Below are 18,862 nucleotides of genomic sequence, written 5' to 3' on the forward strand. Positions count from 1 at the left end.
TGACTTAGTGCGTATTGTACCACATTTTAGTATTATAACTAAGAGCCATGATATACGAGGACTACGACTCAATCACGCTGCTATCAATGGGCTACAAGAAATCATTTAAAATTTTTTCCTGTAGAGATTTATAGGAGATTCAAGTGCGCTACATTCGCGCTGCTGGTTACAGCGCGACTGAGAATCACTCGTATAACATGGCTCTAAAGCATCATTCGGAGCCGTTTCAACGTAACATTGCGAAATTGTTAATTGTTGCCAAACGTTTCCGAACGAATGCGCATTAATCGACGAAAGCATTAATATACAATTGTAAATATAAAAAAAAAAAGAAAAACTTAACTGATTCTCTCTATGAACGCTTCGGCGGGAAGATTTTCACAAAGGAATAAAGAAAGAAGATCACAAAACAGCGAGTTTCTTTTTTCCACTTTTGTATTAAAAATGCTTCAACAGTACCCAAAAATTTGTCCATAGAGCAACGTGCGTTTCGAAAAAGAATTCAAACAACCTCTGTCTGCGTATATAAACGTAACAATAGTATAAAATGAAGCAATTAAAAATGACAATAATCTGTGTGTATTCGAGAGCGGAGCAGATCTATTATACTTATGACATTAGATCTTAGCAGGTAATGAGGCGTATATTCTACTCATCGTCAACAGCGAGTAAGGGGGAAGTGTGGTACGCGTAATTTCTTTCATTTTTTGTTTTTTGTATCACCGGTATGTTGAAGAATCTAGGCTTGATCTGGAATACGAGATATGATATGATTAGATGGTTGATACAAACAGGGATTACATTGGAGCTGTAAGGTGCAGGATTATCTAGGCAGTTATCGGGATCGTGTTCGTTAATGTGTGTGTGTGTGTGTTGCTGTTTGCACGTATGCAATGTGTAAATGATGAATCCTTTCATTACATCACAACTTGTTAAATTGTTATTCTACTGTTGTTTACACTCATTGAAATCTTTGCCCTGTTTCCCACCTGAAGGCGCATTAGTAGGAGAGGACGCCTCTTCTTCGTCATCCTCGTCCTCGTCTTCATCATCATCATCATCATCATCGCCTTCTTCCTCCTCGTAATCCTCATCCTCATCTTCTAAACCTTCGCCTGAAATAAATTATGAGGAAATTATTTACACGCACTGTTACTCTGACATTTTGAAATTAAAATACTTTCGTTAGTCGATCTTATATATTAATTCTACAAAAATAAGTGAAAAGGAAAGGTGCATACGTGCATGCATGTGTAATATTATCCTTTCTATATTTATTTTTTACTTGTTAAATAAGAGTTTGTAATAAATTAAATAATTTGTAACATATATACATGGATATTACCTGTGTAATAGAGCACGGCTCTAGGAACTATACGTTCTCTAATGTAATGACCTATTTCGAAGTCGCTGGTCAATAAAGCTTGGGTTTCATCATCTAAATCAGCATCTGCATCATCTGGCACTGAAACGAGCGTTTATCAGAAATAAGCGAGATTGATGCAAAATAACGCGAAGAAGAAACATGTAAGGTTTGTATTTACCAACTGGTGGAGTGAAGAAATTAAAGAAAGAATCATTCCGGACAACTTTGGTCACGGTACGCATAGATCCTCGGGATTTATGTTTTTGATTCTTTTTGATAGTCTTTATCGTAACATTCTTGCCCTTTTTCCAATCAATCGTACAACCCTGGAAGAAACACTCACTTTTAGTTATGTTTTATCGCTTGAGAACTAATAGAGTTAAATAAGAAGTGTACCTTGCATTTATAGATCTCAGGTCCTTCGAAACTGAAAGGATCGTTTTGTTCAGGAGCACATTTCATGATGTACTCTTTAGTGAGTACTGTATTCGAAAAGTATTCATTGGGTGTGAAATAGAACTCGAGAATGAATCCCTAAGGAAGTGTTAATTTTAATTTAGATCTCTTTAAACGTTACCAAGTGCGATTGATTGTATTCATATCGTATTACGACTCACCATTGGACTTGATCTCAGAAAATTCACTTTAATATCAGTTAGATGTTTCAAGATTGGCTCGTCGTGTTCTTGCACCATCTCGGCTAATGTACCTACATTCTTAAATATTGTTAGCCAAAAATCTGGGATACCCTTAATATCGGCTTCGTTATCCGTTCTGCAGTCATTTAATAAAAATTCGTTAATTTGCATTGATTAATTATTAATACATCTTTAAATGGATCAAGATTCTGGCTTGCAAATAGAAAAAATTACAAATAAGCAACATATTATTTTTATTCCGAGAACGTACTCATCTTTCTTCTCTTGATTATCCTCGATCTTCGCCTTGGTTTTCAAGTCGTTGCTCAGACCTTCTTCGTCCTCATCGCTCTCCCAAGCACATTGTTCATCCGTTGGTTCGTACGCACCAGATATTATCTCACTTCGCTTTTCGTACAAAGGTGCACACATTTTATAGTACTCACATTCCATAGCATGAACTTCTTCATAGAATTTGGCTTCAATATTAGTAGTGACAAGCTGTAGTTGTTTCAGTGCTTTAATCCTGCGTTTAACGGGAGCAGGAAGAGACTGCATTTGCTAAAAATGTAATTGCCTTTGAGAAACTTATGTCCATACAATTGTAGTCAAATGAACCAATGCAGACACAACCAAACATATACTCCAATATATTGCTTGATATTTTATTACAAAAACCGATTTTTTATAATGATAATTAAAATATTTTGCTGCCATTGCTTTTCAATTTGAACTGGTTAATTGTTAAGGCAAAAATTACAAGTCAACAAATACTCTCCGCGAATTAATGGTAAAATAATGGATTAGATTTAAATCAACAAAATGGCTAGCTTTGATTGAAAAATTAAAAAGAAATTGAATGAAAAATAAAAAAAGGAAGAAAAAAAAGTAAAAAAAAATGACTAAACATCACTTATTGGCTGTGTAAAATATAAAATCGGAGTTAACAAGCATTAGGAAACATGCAATTAGAGAAAGACATTTACAATATCGTTGCATAATGTACGTAATATACGATGTGTATAGATGTGCGAGAGTGTAGTTCGTCGAATTTTTTGCAGGACACGGAAGAAGTAATACCTCTAAATCCAATCCTTGTGCAGGCAAATGTTGAAGAGCACCTAACATCGCACCATCAGTACTACGTAAAATTGCGGACGCCCTGATCGGACGTCCGGACGAATTCACCTTGAACCCCACGTCGTTGTTACTATCTTCACCTTCAACGGAATCCATATCGCTTGCATTGGCAGCGCGTTCCGGATCGGTTGTCATTTTACTACAAAGTCAAATATATCCTTGTGAAAACTCTACGCGGGACAATCTGGATAAAAGAGAGGCTCGAGGAATTTAGAGATATTCATTTAGAAGGTCGTCTTTCCCTTCGGAAGTCGTGAGAGTTCGTCTTACTGTGACCCTTTTCTCAACTAAGCAACAAAACAATTTTGTGGAATTTTACGTAGACTGAGAATTCTATGTATATATCGTATTGTACAATATGCAGTAGTTCCAATTCACTTAGTCCACACTAAAGCGGTGCTAAAACTCACAGAGAAATGTACATTGCTGGTTCTATGTAAAAACTAAAAACAGACAGCTGTAAAAGGAATCAAGCAGCTAGATTAGCAGGTGTGTATTCGACTTCATTTGCTCAATATAACTTGAATGGGAAGAACACAGCGATGTAAGTAGTTAAATCGTTATATACATACATACGTAATTTATAGTGAAAGAAAACTACCTTTTGCACTTCATTTTTAGCAAACAAATTATATATTTAATGATCGAGTATAACAGAAGCGAGTTCAAGGTTCAGCAAAAAAAGAAGAAAAATAAAACCTGCTATCTTAGAATATACGTGGAACACGGTATAACAGCTACACGAGATAAATCGCTCTGAATCGTAAGATTCTCGAGTTCTTCGGACGGATACGCGATGGAAATGCGCCAAGTATCGTGTCGCGACGTTATCCGCGGAACGTGCCGCGCTACGACATGATCAGAATCCGCGAAGACGAGCAAGGAGTGAAACTGCGAATGGAGCCGCACAATCTCGTTGCGGAATACGAGGAAAAAAAAAAGTAGCAGAATGACTTACAGGTTTGCTCTCGAGATATCTCTTGAGGCAGAATCGTACAAAGTGTTGGCGCGCGGGATTGACGTTTCGTAGCACGGCGCGCTCGCAAAAGGTTATTTCGGCCTCGCGAAAATAAAGGGAGAGCGCTGTTGGCGGCGAATTCGACGCAAAACCACGTTGGCGACAAAGCGCACGAAGAGCACGCGGGGGACAGTCGATGAGACGATCGTCCGAGGACGCCGTTCGCGGTATCGGCGCGAAGAATTCAGTCGAGAGGGCTTGATCGCGCGACATGAGAAAATGTATACATAGATGACCAGAAAATCCGCGGGGTAGAGGCGACGACGAAACGAGAAAGAAGAGCAGGACGGTGGCGGTGCGCGGATGCCAGCAATGTGCGCACGATGAGTAACAATGTAACACGTCGGTAAATGTGCATGCGTGCGAGTACGTGCGTGCGGACGAGTGGATGGCGAACAAGCGAGCGATGTGACAAGAAATCAAGTTCCTCGGCGATGACGAGAAGGGGTGACAATCCGCCACCGCGTGCTCATACGTACCTTTGTATCGCGTGGACGATTTGCAGGAGAACACCGAACCGGAGCGAACCAAAGCAGGGAATGAACAACGGATTATGAGAACCGGTACCAACGATGCCAGGTGGAGAAACTTTTCCCACCACTCGGCCGTCCCTATGTGCAGCTGTCCACGTGACTACCTCGGCAGACTCGTGCGCGAATGTGACGTAGAGGGTACCTTATGGGGTTCCCTCTGATGTCTTCTTGTCGTCGGTTATGTCCACAGCGCGCGCATATTAACGTTTTAGTTAGTCACGTCTAGTTGAACGCCAAAATAAAGAATTTCTATCGCGCTTGTTGCGCACGTTGACAGTCAGCGAAGATCTCGCGCGATCCTCCTTTGACGTTTTATGTTCCTTTTTTTGTACACAACTTTAAAGGTGCTTTTACATAGAAGCGTCGAGCGTCAAGCGTTGAGCATATGCGTAGTAATATAATAATAGTGAGTTGTTGCTGAAACGCAAAATTAATTTGATTGTATACTGAACTGTCAGTTGAATTTCGAGACAGTTATCAGCAATTCAGAAAAAATTGTAAGACATTACAAAATGTCTATTAATTATCGGCATTATTTTTAGTTATTACCCACACAGCAGGAATGTCCCAAATACACATAGGAATATCTTGAAAATATCACATATTCCAAATATATCTTTAGAATATCCCTTGATATATTTTGGACACTTCTGCTATGTGGGTTAAAATGCAATAGCATTATCAGTAACAAATATTACAAACAAAACGTGGAGTTAATTGGATTAATATCACTAATTGCAAATGCAATATGAGCAAAACAAAAAAAAAGGTTTTGTGTTACAAATATTCGCAGAAAGAAAGACATTACTCTAAAGGTGCCAATACATGGGAACGTTCCAGCGTCGAGCATTAAAGCGTTAACCAATGAACGTATCAAGTTCCAGAAGTATACTTGTAGTTCTTGCGAAAAGTGGCACATTGATTGGCTACCGCTTTAACACTCGACGTTCGATGCTCCCATGTAAAGGCATCTTAACAGTGTCAAGCGCTGAAATTTGAACGGTTGAGGTCCGGTTGCACCAACGTTATTTTGGTTTTAAGTGACACTTAAATATATGTCTATCTTTATTTATATAGAGAGAAAGATAAAGATAGATATATGTTTAAGTTTCGTTTAAAGCCAAAATAATGTTGGTGCAACCAGGCCTTAGATTTCTGCGCAAAGATGTGTACGGGTTTGACGCTCGAATGCTTCCATGTAATGGCACCTTAACCGTACCTTGTTTTCAATAACTCGCATACGCTACTGGAACAGTTCATCTGTCGCTTACGTTGCCGCGCATGCGCGAGAAATCCCTCCGGTCCTACGCGTAGCTGCTTCTGGTAACGGTTGACCATAGTAAAAAGTGCGACGTGAGAGCGCCAAGCTCGCTTTGAGGTTTGCCGTCTGTCGAATTTTAGTGACCTCTTGTGTCGTAGATACGCGCAACATAGACAGTCGGCCCACCAATGAGAAAGTTTGCGGCCTGTCGGAGTGTTGAATTTTTTTGGAGTCCAGTTTAAATTTATTATTCAGTGCGACATCTATAATTCCGAGCATTTGCACACCGTGACAGGGAACCAAAAATATCGAAGTTCTTGCTTTCGCGTACGCACGTCATGGTTATGTTCGTGATGAAATTGGGCTGACAGCTTTGACTTCTTTTTGCCAATTGCAGCGCCTATGTGCATCGTGTCGCCGTCGTCATCGTCGTGGTCGTCGTCGTCGTCGTCGTGTAATCACTTTCGGCGTGTGGAATTTCCCTTCTTTTCTCCAGTGGAATTATTTTAGAACGCAAATTCGGTCCGAGCGTTCCTTGAACCGTGAAATATGTGTCTACTCATACGTTCGATTCGATAATACCCGCCGCCGCCGCGAAATATGTCAACGGACACGACGAATCCGGAGGAGATAGCGCGCACAGAATACACCTACGATGGCTGTCTCGTCAACGAGCTCGACCGCATCGACCTGTCGCACTTGGAGTTCGATGACAACGACGATTGGTAAGTGTTACTTGTACGTTTTTTTTCTTTAGTCCGATTTTTCTAAAACAAATTATATTTTTGTTTTATATTAACTTCTTAGATTTCTTCATCTTTGTTAATGCAAATTTGTTGAAGGTTTATATGTCGTGTTTGGAATTAAGTATTCTTATGAGTAATAAGCTTTGACAAGTGTTATGAGTGCAAGCAAGTGTTCATTATTCATAGAAATAAAACATTAATTATTGTGTAGTTTGTTTGAAAAGTTTATATATATATATATTTAGTATAATTTCATTAAAAAATGTTACCTAAAAGGTAATTTTTATTATATTCCTTTAAGATATCTTATACTTTTTTTTTCTGTTAGCTTATTTATATATTTTGTTTTAGTTTCTTCTTTAAGTATAATTTAATTTACAGCAAAATGGTTAAACTGATGTTGACTGTTGTTTTTTTAGGTTGTACATGCCACCGCGATGTTCAACTGAATCAACAATTCAGGATTTATACACCTGGCTGAAAACAGAACCAGAATTAGGTGTTCGAAGTATAAAACATGATAATATTATATTTAACTGTTTGTCAAATATTCTCAATTTCATCTATACACTTGTATCTCAAAAACTATGTATTGCATTATTGATACTAAATTTAATTTGTGTTTAGGTAACAAAAAATGCATTGACACCAGAACATTTACAAGACCCAAAAAACGAACATCACGAATGAGTTTTGAATCCATTTTTGAAAATTTGCCACGTTGTGTTACAAATATATGGAAGCCACAAAATTTAGATGATACGCACACTGAAAATGTAAGTGTTTACCCATTCGTAAGATCATAGATACAAAAGTCACATTATAGTAATCTTTTGAGGTAAATTATATTTACTTACAAATTAAAATATTAAAAATTTCATTGCATTTTACAAATTAACACCTTATAATTCTGCTTGATAGATGGGGAAATTTTCATCTACATCGATAGAAAACAAGGAATCAGTACCGCTGATGCTCAAGCCATCTGTCAAAGCGACTGTAAATGTATTGTCTAATGAAAATTTGTCAAAATCAGGACAAGAGAGTATGGAGGTCTTCTTGAACATGTCGCAATCTAAAGGAATTGATTCATTTATAAACTTAGGTGAGCCTGAATTCAATGATCCTCTGATGAGTATGTCGCAGCCTTCTATTTTGTATACATCTATTATCGGCTCCGTGAACGAATCTACGTTCACCGAAGATAATGTAACACTAGTAACGCGTAAGGACACCAATGGTCAACAAGTCACTCATCGGCATAGCAATGTGCAAGAAAAATCAAACCCTAATGATCCTGATGCGACGTTTGTGATGCAAAGCGACAACAATCTAATTTCACCGAACGAAACGTATCGCGTAAATACTCTGAACGACACGTTCTGCAAGGACTCTGCTCCATTGGATATAGGCTTAAACGAAACCTATGATGCTGCAGCTTCTGACCAAGCGTCAGCGTTGCCATCGAATCTTTATAAAAAGAACACTGACGGGGCCACTATGTCTTCCATCTTCACAACCGAGCCTAACACTGATGGTAATTTCGCACAATTGCAAAATCAGGCAAGTAACAGTATTGATCCATTGAACGTTACATATCTATCGACAGCCAAATCCGCTGGTAGCCAAGATACAATGGTGTCGGTGAAGAGCGATGCGTATAAGAACACAGTGCACGCGAATAAGATGAAACTCGACGTAACTTGCAACGCTCCAAGCGACGAAACCGCAGTGCTTTTCGAGGCACAAGACGGGGAAGACGTCTTGGATGTGTCTTTCACGATGCCTATTTGCGGTCAATCTACGCCTATACATTCGAACGCGTTAAATCCCACGTCGAAACTCGCGGTGAAGCATTCGGAACAACAGCGACCAAGTCTATATTCCACGTTGAAAGCGCCTACGTCATTGCGGAAGGAGTTGTTGGCGGAGATTCGCCGAAGCGACGAGCGTAGGCTCGACGTCACGTACAACCATGTTATAGGCGATCAGCGTGGCTCGAGGGACACCAAGGAGGATGCTCACGTAGCCCACAACGAAAATGCTAAAATCGCAGCCAGCGTCTTTCCGTTGGAGAATCGATATCACACGTACAGAAAATCGACACTGACGACAACAGCAATAGCGAAGAATCAGTGTAGAGAACGTGATACAACTATAGCCGTGCCTCAGAGAGACTTGACAGCGGATCGTAAGTTTTACACCTTCACAAAGAAGAGTAACAACAACCCCGTCGAGAAGAACAATGGAGGTGTTGAGAACATCGTCGAAAATAATACAGAAGTGGCGCGTCTAAATATGGATAGCACGTTCTGCAAACCTTTGCCTAAAGCGCTGCCAAAGAGAAACGCCAGGATGTTTTCGAAGTTACCGCAGTTTTTGCAGAAGTCCAATCCGAATCTCGTCTCGAGCTCTCTGAGGTCCACCGTCAGTCTGTCTGGCAGCACGAGTTTATTCAACGCCGGATATATCAAGGGCTCGCAGCCTAATATCATGCAAAATGTGGAGAAGTCGAGTCTGGCAAGTAGTAAGTTGCACCCCTTCGGCAAGCTGAAGAGCGGCTCTGAACAACGACTCGTCGAAGTAAACGTGAAGAATAGCGAATTCTCGGCGAAGGTCGTGACCGGCTCGACGGAGAGTATAGAGAGCACGCAAAGTGCCCACAGCGCTCCCGACCTGGACGACAGGCTTAGCACGTGCTCCGACAGCAGTCACAATTCATGCAACAAAGGCACGATGAATATAGAACAGTTGCATCAGCTGGTACGAATGCAAGAAGAGAGTAAGCATTAAAGTCAGCTCGTTTCCTTGTCGAGGATCTCTCACGAGATGCATAATCCGATGTTGAACTCGCATTCTTTCAGGTTTGAAGCAGGATTCTGCGCCCAAGCCGCATAAACGTGTTCTAGAAAACACTTGGGTCGAAACGAAGATAAATTTACCATCACCGATTCTAAAGAATGGTATAGAACATGGCGAGATTGACACGCATTCGTTGCTGAGTGCAAATGTGAATATAAAATGCAGCTCTCCACTACTAAGTCCCACTGGGTCTAGTCATGTCTTAAACAACGACGGTAACTAAATAATTTTAGATAAATTTCAATATATATATATTCTTTTTTTATTCTTATATTTAACTTTACTCTCTTATATTTAATCTTTTTGGAGGAAAAGAAAGTGTTCAAGAATTAGTGCATAATTTATATTTTGATCAAAGTAATTGCCAATAAACGAGTAAAATGTACTTGTGTTGTTTAAGGGAATTCTGAAAGTAACACAGGAAAAGTAAAGGATGAAGTTGCGGTAGCTGGTAAGACACAGGTACGTTTTTATGTGATCTTATTTGAATATTAAAAAATTAAGCCTCTGATGTATTTCACAAATTAACAGCTGGCCAATTTTATTTCGATCATCATATCGTCTGTTAGATGCATGAGTTATGTGAATATTTGCTGCCAGACTTGTTGTTTGATTCCTATAAATGTGTTAACTTACAGGGTCCGAATCAAGTAGTGCCTAAAATTGAAAATAAGACTCGGTTAAGACAACCAACTAATTGGGGTACCGGTAGCAAACCATCTGCTGTGATAAGCGGAATTCCTAGACCCGCGTCGCGTATACCGGCTCTCAGATTCGTCAGACCGAATAATGCGAAAGCTAATCAAGCTGATCTGAGAAAGGGATACACGTGAGATTCCGTTTACTACAAATTTGTAGAAGCGAGAGAGACTTTTTACGCACGAATGTTTAGTTGAATCTTTACTAGTGCGGGGTGATTAGTAGCTGATTATTTTTAGTTCCATTATATAACAATGAAGCTTCTTCTCAAAACCAATAAAAATTCAGTATTATTGAGCTTCCAAGTCGATAAAACTATAAAACGCGACTAGAAAAGGGGGATATTACTATTAATATACAATATTTGCATGTGTTTGCTTGTTTGTATTCCATTTGTAAGAAAATTAATAATGTCGTGAGATATTGCGTGTCACGTTATTACTTTCATATAATGCGTAGATGCATTCTTTTTTTACGATTCGAAGCGTAATCTTCTTGCTGATACGCAATGGGAAAATGTCGAGCCTTGTATTATTTACACAAACGTATAAAATAAACTTTGGAAGTTTGTTAAGCGTGAAGTTAAAAAAAAAAAGAAAAGAAACAAAAGATATGCTAATCTGTTCCATGAATTAAATTATTTAAGTTATAAATTGTCGTTGCCAAAAAACCACCAAGATGTACGCGGTATTGATGTTGTTTGTAATTTCTATGAGTTGTAGAAAATTAATATTTCTATTCGGTACTTTGCACGAGAAACCGAAGAAGAGACGTCTCTCGCACGATAGTTAGTACAAACAACAGCAATAAATTTAAAATATTTGTATATAAAAACAATATATAGCGTTAAAAAATTATAGCGATTATAGAAGTTGTTTTTAATGTTTTCTGTTAGAGTACCGAGTGATAAATCGGCCGCACGTTAAAGAACGCATATACTGAAAGACTGCAAATGTAAACCGACACAATCTTTACGCGCGAAGTTCTAACTCCCGTTTCCGTCCTATTTGGCAGTGTAAACTCTCTTCTCGATGGACCCGCTTGTTACGACGTTTCGCCAAATCGCCTGGGACATACCATCGCGTTTACACGTTCACAAATGAATTAAAAAAATTTGATATGTAGCGTAAAGGAATTGTTCGACCGGCGTCCTGCATATCATTTGTTCTGTCTTTGAACAGATCGAGCATTGAAAACCAATTGATATGAAATATACATTGAATATATATTCGATATTTTGAACAGAAAACACATATCGTAAAAAAATATTTTGTGATCTTATGTGTTGTAATAGAGTCGCATGTAGATGCATATATACATTTTGTAGTGAAGGTTTTCACACTTTTATACATTGATAATTATTAAAAATGCAAGCAGAGAAAACTGTGTCTCTCGATTTGTTGTAGACTCCTTTTTGTAGTGGCACTACATAAACGGATAACAATATTTGCATACTCTTTTTTTTTTGTTCACACCGAGAGAAAACGCTGAGCAAACTTCTAAGTTAACTTAAATATTCTAAAACAATTGTCAATTACAATTTATCACCCTATACTGTAGCGAAAATTATATTAATATAAAAAAAGAACTAACATTTTTCTATTATGAGAAATATATCATAAGATTCTATATCACGAACGATTGCTATCCTACAATTTAAGTGCAAGGATATTTAGTTGCATTCTTATGTTGTTGACGTTTATTCTAGCGGGCAGCGTGTGACGCAAACCTACTCAAGTTATTGATTTTAATCGTGAACCAGATTTAAAACTACTGTATGCTCATTGTAAATAATAAAGCGAAAAGTGATTGTCGTATCGTAAATCTTATTTATGTCAATATAAGAGTGCTAGACCTTAAGTGCCTTTATTGTATTAATCAAGATACAACGTTTTTTATATATGAAAAAATACAAGAAATTAAGAAAACGCGCTCACTAATCTAACGAGTTTTACTGCCCAAATAACGCTGGGAATATTTAATGTTACCTTCTTTTATAAATCTTGTAATAATAAATAATATGTTATATTACATATCTTTCTCTCTCTCTCTCTCTCTCTTTCTCCATGTGTCTTATCTATACTATTAGAATTGTATGCAATGCATTCGTTTTCAATAGGCGATAATTTAAAGGAAAAGAAAAAAAATGTTCTTCCATATTTAATTGAATAATACCTGTGATAGAGATACACAGTTATAATGATTCTTTACATATATTAAAATTTCTTTACATATATTTTTCTCTTCAGCAACAGCATTTTTTAATTGCAAAAACTGGGCGAGTGAAAGATAAACTGATGCACCGCTCTCAGAGAAGCATGTGGACTTTATTGTAATTTTCTCTCATCTTCTATACGTTACTGTGTGTGAAGACAATGAACAACTTATTATGTTACATAACGTACCAAATATAACATTAATACACAATGAAAGACTAGATATACTCTTCAATTACGGGTAGATAAACATATAATCGTGTTGTGTGTCTAATATGCAAAATGCCTTTGCCCTCCGATAAATATTTGGTGATTAATTACGCAAATGGAGATACAAATCAATGAGTTTTAGTAATGGTAGCGTATAGAATATACAAATAATATGCACAGAATTTAACAATGTTGAATACACATTTCGTTGAAACAAACCAATGGAACTCATACACATAGATGATGGTACAAAAATTGCATATGTCTATAATAATTACGGAATGTGAAATGTGAAAAGATTCGTAATATAAACAACGTACAACAAACGCGAATACAGTGAAATTGCAGATACAAATTAGGAAATTAGCGTTCGTTGATATGATACAAATATCTACTTAAAGTAGTATTGCGACAATTATGTTGTGACAATTCGCCAAACATGTTGTTGCATATTAAAAGCTACCGTTGTAATCAGTATTCAGATGATTAAACAATAGCTCTATGTCGGATGTTGTCTAACCATCTGACAATATATTTAAACAACCATCATGTTTTGTGCTTACAAAAGATCGTGTGAAAAATTCAGTAAAAATACTTTGGTCGTTTTCTTATATACCAATATTTAACTAGTACACGTACATACACATATACACACACACACACACACATATATATGTGTGTGTGTGTGTGTGTGGTGTGTACGTAATAATATAATAATAATATGCAATCGTTTTTAATTAGCTTTGGACGCCGTCTTAAATTAGTTTTGAAATGTCACGTTAAATTTACAACATAATGTAAGAGAGCAACCGTTGATTATTACATTACATAAATAATATTAATATATGTTATATATACAGGATGTTCTTCTCTTCTTGTTCATGAATGTTTCTTTTTTGTTTCAAGTATACACTTTTGAAATCTGTTGAAATAGAAAACACCCTGTACAATATAAATACTTAATACATGAATATATATGAATGTATGAGTGCATAATATGAATATATATTACTGTATACGAAATAATCTGAAATATTAAATAATTTATACACTAAGATGATGTCAGTATCATTTTCATAATACTGATCAGTGTTACTTTCACTGTTGGTAAAAAATGTCAATTCTTGTAGTATAATACTGAATGGATTTGTCATCAGAGAGAATACGATGAAGATGTATATTCTGACTAATGCTGTGCTGTGCTCATATGTTTAAATATTGATTAAGTGTTCTAGTAATTGTGAAAAATTGCACATCTCCACGTTATTATAGTGATAAGAAGTCGGTGATGTAAATATACTCTTGATATCAGTGGAAATATTAACTGATTATTACACATCAAGAGAGTATTGTATAAATTAAAAATATAATCATGAGATATATCTCGTGTAAGGAGTATTGTAAATCTTTTACATCAATTAATTTTGCAATTTCAAGTATTAGATATTAATTCGATTTTAAATATTAAATATTAATGCTTATAAATGTGTCATTTTATTACATTTTCTATACCGTTTTCGTTTTCAATCATTTAACGATGACGTTTCTCTTCGTGAAATTTATATTAGGTGCTGTTTTTATACTGGTAAATAGCTTCATTATTTTTAACCAATAACAAAAAGATTCATAGATATGATTTCTTTTAACGTGCAGTAAATATTATGCGAAGGCACTGTAAAATCATATCATACTTATGACTTATCATTTACAAACACTTTACATGTCAATTATCATTCATGAGGATATGTCGAATGTTCTATAAAAATGTCAAACCGCACTGCAGTTTCCGAATTATCGGCCAAAAAATTCAGTTTCATTGACCACGAAATGAGGCGCGCGCATAATAAATTATTTTTAAAATTATATATAAATCCATCGATAATCAATTTTAAATTATGAAAAATGATCAGAACATAATGTGCGATACTAAAAAAAAATATACCAACATTCTCGTGCATATTCAACAGTTTCATATCGATGTATCATGAATAACGTCGAAGTCGCCATTATACATTTCGAGAATAGAAATAGATTCGTTACACGAAATACGAAAAAGTGAACACACATTCAGAGTGATTCTCGCGTCACGACTTGTAGTAGAGTTCTTATAAAACAGTTCGGTACACACTGTAATATCATTCACACGTACCGTAATATCTAATGATTGTCCATTACAAAGCTATCGATTTAGAATGGTATAGTAACTCTTAGGACAGTAGTATATACTTAGAACTGACAGTTCACGTGCGACTGTATACGTCGAGCTGCGTCGTTATTCGCACGCCAATTTACTGTCGAAACTACTTAGAGCGATGGCAAACGCCTGGACCGTACAAAGAGGAAATCTGTAGTCCATCGTGAAAACGTCCTCTGCGACACGTCCGAACTGCATCACAACGTAATCCACTGAAAATATTAAATTCCAAACGTTAACAACAATATTACCACAGTATGTAATTTAATGTATGTGTGACGCTAAGTACATTTTATGTTGTGTAGTTATACATTAGATCAAACTGAAAAAAAAAACAAAAAAGCCTTTTATCAAATAACCACGTAGATCTTTAGTCTTTTTTTTTAATTAATAACTAAAAATCTAGAAAGAAAATGGTAGAGAACTTTTTTGTTAAATTTGATATAATGTATATGTACACGAGCATTTTATGTAATCGTCAAATACTCTATATAATTAGACGAATAAACAAAAGATAGATTAGAAATTGTTTTACTCAAGTGTTCTCTTCAAAGTACAAAGAATATTGAATCTTGTCTTACCGTCGCTGTCGTGGACGACTTGGAAATTTTTTACAGATGCCTGAGTCACTCGCCCGTGGAAATTCAATACATAAGATTGCGTGTCGTCATTCCATACGGGAGTTTTATTGTGTAACTCTATCAAATTGTCCATATGTTTCAATTTCCAACGTTCTTGAAATAAGAAATTCATTGCACAACATTACATATATGTAATTTTTTTGTTATCACATAATGTTATGTGTTAACATGTTAGCACATTGTTATTTAAATTGTTTAATACAGATCGTCATCTGCATTAAATAAACTTACAGCACTATTTTTGTTTTTTTTTACATATAAATTCATAATTACCAATTAAGGTGTCCGATTCTTCCCGCGGACATATCTCCACTCGCTTCTGGTCGGGTGTCATACCCGGTATAATGACGGTCATCTTGCGCGGTCCTTTAAAACCTAGAACGTTCGTGTCGTATACCACCGCAGCCAATTCCTGTCGCGGACTGAAACGTTCGTCGCGCTTGTCGTCCTTCATCAACGAGTAGCCGTTATCGAACACCGTGAATTGCGTCCCCAGTAGATTCGATCGTAGCTTACCGACGTAGGACTCTCCGCCTCTCGAGAGATCCGTTGGATCGGTCGATATTAAATAATTGCTCGTTGCACTTTTTTTTCGTTTCCGACCGGCCAATAAGAAGATCTGTAATGTACAATCGGTGTATATCTGCAATGTACGATAGAGGACCGACTGAGAGGGCAGAACAAGCGCATGCAAACGTACCTTCTTCCCGTAGTCACGCTCCAAGTGCAAAAAGTAAGTTGGGTAAAGGCCGCGGTCCATTCCTTTCCTGTCGCGCGTTATTCGACACTTGTAATGCATTTTCTTATTCGCCGGTTGTAATACGAATTGCTCAATGTTTCCCTCCACATTTCCTTCTAACTCTGGACTCTGTGAGTGTAAAACGTCAAGCAATTATTACTCTTATACGCATATACTTGATATACTTGATACTTGTATATCATAATTGAAAATTATACGATATACCGAAGAATTATTGTCTCTACTAATGAGAGTATTGGATCCCTCTGATGGTGCTACTCGAAGTGGTGAAGAACATGGCAGAGTTTCTGAAGGCGAATGTAAATCTACAGGTGATGATTCCTCATCAGCGCAATCAGCACTTTGCGAACTTTCGTATAAACTTCTCTCATTAGCTATTGCTATCAAAAAAATATTAATGATTAATAATTATTACAAATAAAATGTCTAGATATTTCTGTATAATTTTTAATTCTTATAATTATAATTTTTGTATTTTGATTGTGCTCGTATTTTGAAGATACTCGTAGTTTTTTGCAAATATAGATAAATAAGAGTTGATTTTTTTTCATCAATGTGAATCAAAGTGAATTTAAATTTTTCATATAATGTAAATTTACCATTAATTGTCCCTTCACTATTTTTACGTTCTGCATAAGGTCCTATGTCTGTACTTGTTTGTGTCATAGTATACTGAAGTGGACCATCATAAGCTGCAAATATATTAATGATACTTTAGTACAGAGCTCGAAATTGTTTGCCCATTTCGGTCGATTCGGGAGCTACGCCTTCTATTTTCCTCTTGCCGCGCGCGGCGGATCACGGATCTGATGGTCGCGGCTCCAAAAGGTCAGAACCATTGGGATTATAAAGGGCGCATCTATATAGTGCCAACCAAAGATGCGTTCGGGAAGCGCGCTGATCAGCGCTAACGCGACACTCAACGGCTCTGAGGCTGAAAGCAGCGATCGTCAGTTGCGTGACTCGCCGCGCGGCAAGGGAAAGATAGAAGATGTAGCTCTCGAGAATCGGCCGATACGGGCAAACAATTCCGAGCTCTGTTTTAGTAGGTATATTTGATATAAATAACATTCACATTCATAATAGTTTTACAATATGTATACAATATAGATAAATATATATTTTATTCATGATACCATGAAGTTCCTTGTTTGGATTCATCCATCTAGTAGAATGGCTTGTAAGCTGTGCGCTGGACACATTAGATGCCTGTACCATTCCACTGGCACCAGTTTGTCTCTTTTGCTTCATCTTCTGTGCAATTAGTTGCCTCTACGATTAACAGACAATATCAGTGAATTGGTGTATATTAATAAGCAAATAACATAATATAGACTACTAATAATGGAGATGAAGTGCCATGAACAGGAAAAAAATTCAAACAAAACCTACTGTGCTACCCATTACTACCTACTATTACTTGAAGGTTAAGCGTTTATTAATTATTCATCGAGCGTTGAAAGTATAGCTTAGATTTCAAAGCTTCCAGTTGCTCAAATACACAACAATGCGTCACAAATAACCGGATTTTCCTTAAATATTTGACACACCGAGTCTCTTCGCTAAGTATATGTGACATGTTTCAAGTTAAATGGGTCGCTGTACCGTACAAGAAGCAAGGTTACACGTTCATGGAAGAGTTCGCGTGTTCGCGGATAAAAGTCGCAATTTATTTATTATGCTCAAATCATATACCTGCTGCTCCAGCTTCTGCTGTCTCAAATCGAGCGACGTCATCTTTCCCGGTTCGTATGAAAATTCGCTGTCAAACAACGTCGGGAACGTGCGTGACAAACCAGTTTTGTTTACGTCAAACACATTTGTTCGCTTGCGGTACCTAGGCAACCGTCAAACCTCGAACCGATAGCTTCTTGGCATTCATGGTGGGTTCGCAAACAGAAAGGTTAGGTTAGGTTACATTTATGTTACGAGAATACCATAGATATAATGACCTAAGTATTTACGATAATATAATGATAACGATGGCTGCGTTCCGAAATTTATTGCCAGTACTGAAATTCTATAATATACGTAACATGAACTATTGTACATTTTCAGTACTGGCAGTGCATTTCGGAATGTAGCCGATAATGATAGCAAAAATATATAAAAAATAGCAATAATGAAATGGCTGAAGAGAAGTATCTTATAACTTAATATCTCTAATTTTCATAAGATTTTCTGAATATAGAGTTTACTCACTTCTTACGATATTATAATACATGATATAATTTGTCAAAAGAGAATAATAATGTCATGGCCGCGACATAAATAAAAACGAAAGATTCCAAGCTTTAAAGTGTTTTTCGAACCATCTTGTTATTGTTATTTTTATCAAAGCTATAGCTTGTTGAATTTTGTTTGTCATGATACAGATGCCTCTGACTAATCCGGCTTTTAATCTAACCCAAGATTCAACCTTTTTCTGACTAGCCGTTGAGTTATACTACGAAATAAATTAACTTAAGGTGCGTTCAGGAAGCTCGCTATTAGCGCTATTTAGCGCTACCGTGTCAATGGCTGCGTTTAGCAGAGAAAACTGCTTTGCAACTGTTGTAAAATTCGTGAATCTGATTGG

General features: G+C 36.9%; 3 protein-coding genes across 8 annotated transcripts; 1 reads left to right on the plus strand and 2 right to left on the minus strand.

Moving 5' to 3' along the window:
- Positions 1-417: 417 nt before the first annotated feature.
- On the minus strand, positions 418-4,790 carry LOC116842836 (nucleosome assembly protein 1-like 1-A). Of its 4 annotated transcripts, XM_032812580.1 has the most exons (9): positions 4,642-4,790; positions 3,085-3,283; positions 2,276-2,565; positions 1,984-2,140; positions 1,763-1,900; positions 1,545-1,692; positions 1,346-1,465; positions 990-1,115; positions 418-750 (listed from the first exon to the last, which is right to left on the minus strand). In XM_032812580.1, exons 2-9 carry the CDS (start codon positions 3,277-3,279, stop codon positions 740-742), a joined length of 1,185 nt encoding a protein of 394 aa, XP_032668471.1. In that variant the 5' UTR covers positions 3,280-3,283; positions 4,642-4,790; the 3' UTR covers positions 418-739. The 4 variants fall into 4 exon arrangements, with proteins under 4 accessions (XP_032668471.1, XP_032668469.1, XP_032668470.1 ...); XM_032812578.1 differs by having other exon boundaries at positions 418-1,115; XM_032812579.1 differs by lacking the exon at positions 4,642-4,790 and adding an exon at positions 4,103-4,122 and having other exon boundaries at positions 418-1,115.
- A 1,482-nt stretch (positions 4,791-6,272) lies between these two features.
- LOC116842829 lies at positions 6,273-12,087 on the plus strand. Of its 2 annotated transcripts, none has more exons than XM_032812563.1 (7): positions 6,273-6,681; positions 7,122-7,201; positions 7,330-7,478; positions 7,624-9,484; positions 9,567-9,779; positions 9,965-10,026; positions 10,203-12,087. In XM_032812563.1, exons 1-7 carry the CDS (start codon positions 6,557-6,559, stop codon positions 10,395-10,397), a joined length of 2,685 nt encoding a protein of 894 aa, XP_032668454.1. In that variant the 5' UTR covers positions 6,273-6,556; the 3' UTR covers positions 10,398-12,087. The 2 variants fall into 2 exon arrangements, with proteins under 2 accessions (XP_032668454.1, XP_032668453.1); XM_032812562.1 differs by having other exon boundaries at positions 6,274-6,681; positions 7,122-7,210.
- LOC116842835 (protein king tubby) lies at positions 11,690-18,690 on the minus strand. 2 transcript variants are annotated; one of them, XM_032812577.1, is made up of 9 exons: positions 18,487-18,690; positions 17,980-18,151; positions 17,421-17,556; positions 16,884-16,976; positions 16,489-16,664; positions 16,225-16,392; positions 15,798-16,143; positions 15,465-15,617; positions 11,690-15,095 (listed from the first exon to the last, which is right to left on the minus strand). In XM_032812577.1, exons 2-9 carry the CDS (start codon positions 18,019-18,021, stop codon positions 14,962-14,964), a joined length of 1,248 nt encoding a protein of 415 aa, XP_032668468.1. In that variant the 5' UTR covers positions 18,022-18,151; positions 18,487-18,690; the 3' UTR covers positions 11,690-14,961. The 2 variants fall into 2 exon arrangements, with proteins under 2 accessions (XP_032668468.1, XP_032668467.1); XM_032812576.1 differs by having other exon boundaries at positions 17,980-18,154.
- Positions 18,691-18,862: the final 172 nt, after the last annotated feature.

Source organism: Odontomachus brunneus, unplaced genomic scaffold, assembly GCF_010583005.1.
Source record: "Odontomachus brunneus isolate Ranch 3 - 2012 unplaced genomic scaffold, Obru_v1 Obru_scaffold_027, whole genome shotgun sequence".
NCBI classification, from domain to species: Eukaryota; Metazoa; Arthropoda; class Insecta; order Hymenoptera; family Formicidae; genus Odontomachus; species Odontomachus brunneus.

Coding starts and splice junctions, on each gene's coding strand:
- LOC116842836 (XM_032812578.1), bottom strand. CDS start 3,279: ATGACAACCGATCCGGAACGCGCTGCCAATGCAAGCGATATGGATTCC. Junction 1,901..1,983: donor TTCTGAGATCAAGTCCAATG/GTGAGTCGTAAT, acceptor ACACTTCCTTAG/GGATTCATTCTCGAGTTCTA. Junction 1,116..1,345: donor AGCCGTGCTCTATTACACAG/GTAATATCCATG, acceptor AATTTATTTCAG/GCGAAGGTTTAGAAGATGAG.
- LOC116842829 (XM_032812562.1), top strand. CDS start 6,557: ATGTCAACGGACACGACGAATCCGGAGGAGATAGCGCGCACAGAATAC. Junction 7,211..7,329: donor ACCAGAATTAGGTGTTCGAA/GTATAAAACATG, acceptor ATTTGTGTTTAG/GTAACAAAAAATGCATTGAC. Junction 9,485..9,566: donor GGTACGAATGCAAGAAGAGA/GTAAGCATTAAA, acceptor GCATTCTTTCAG/GTTTGAAGCAGGATTCTGCG.
- LOC116842835 (XM_032812577.1), bottom strand. CDS start 18,021: ATGACGTCGCTCGATTTGAGACAGCAGAAGCTGGAGCAGCAG. Junction 16,977..17,420: donor TCCAAACAAGGAACTTCATG/GTATCATGAATA, acceptor ATATATTTGCAG/CTTATGATGGTCCACTTCAG. Junction 16,393..16,488: donor GTAGAGACAATAATTCTTCG/GTATATCGTATA, acceptor TTACACTCACAG/AGTCCAGAGTTAGAAGGAAA.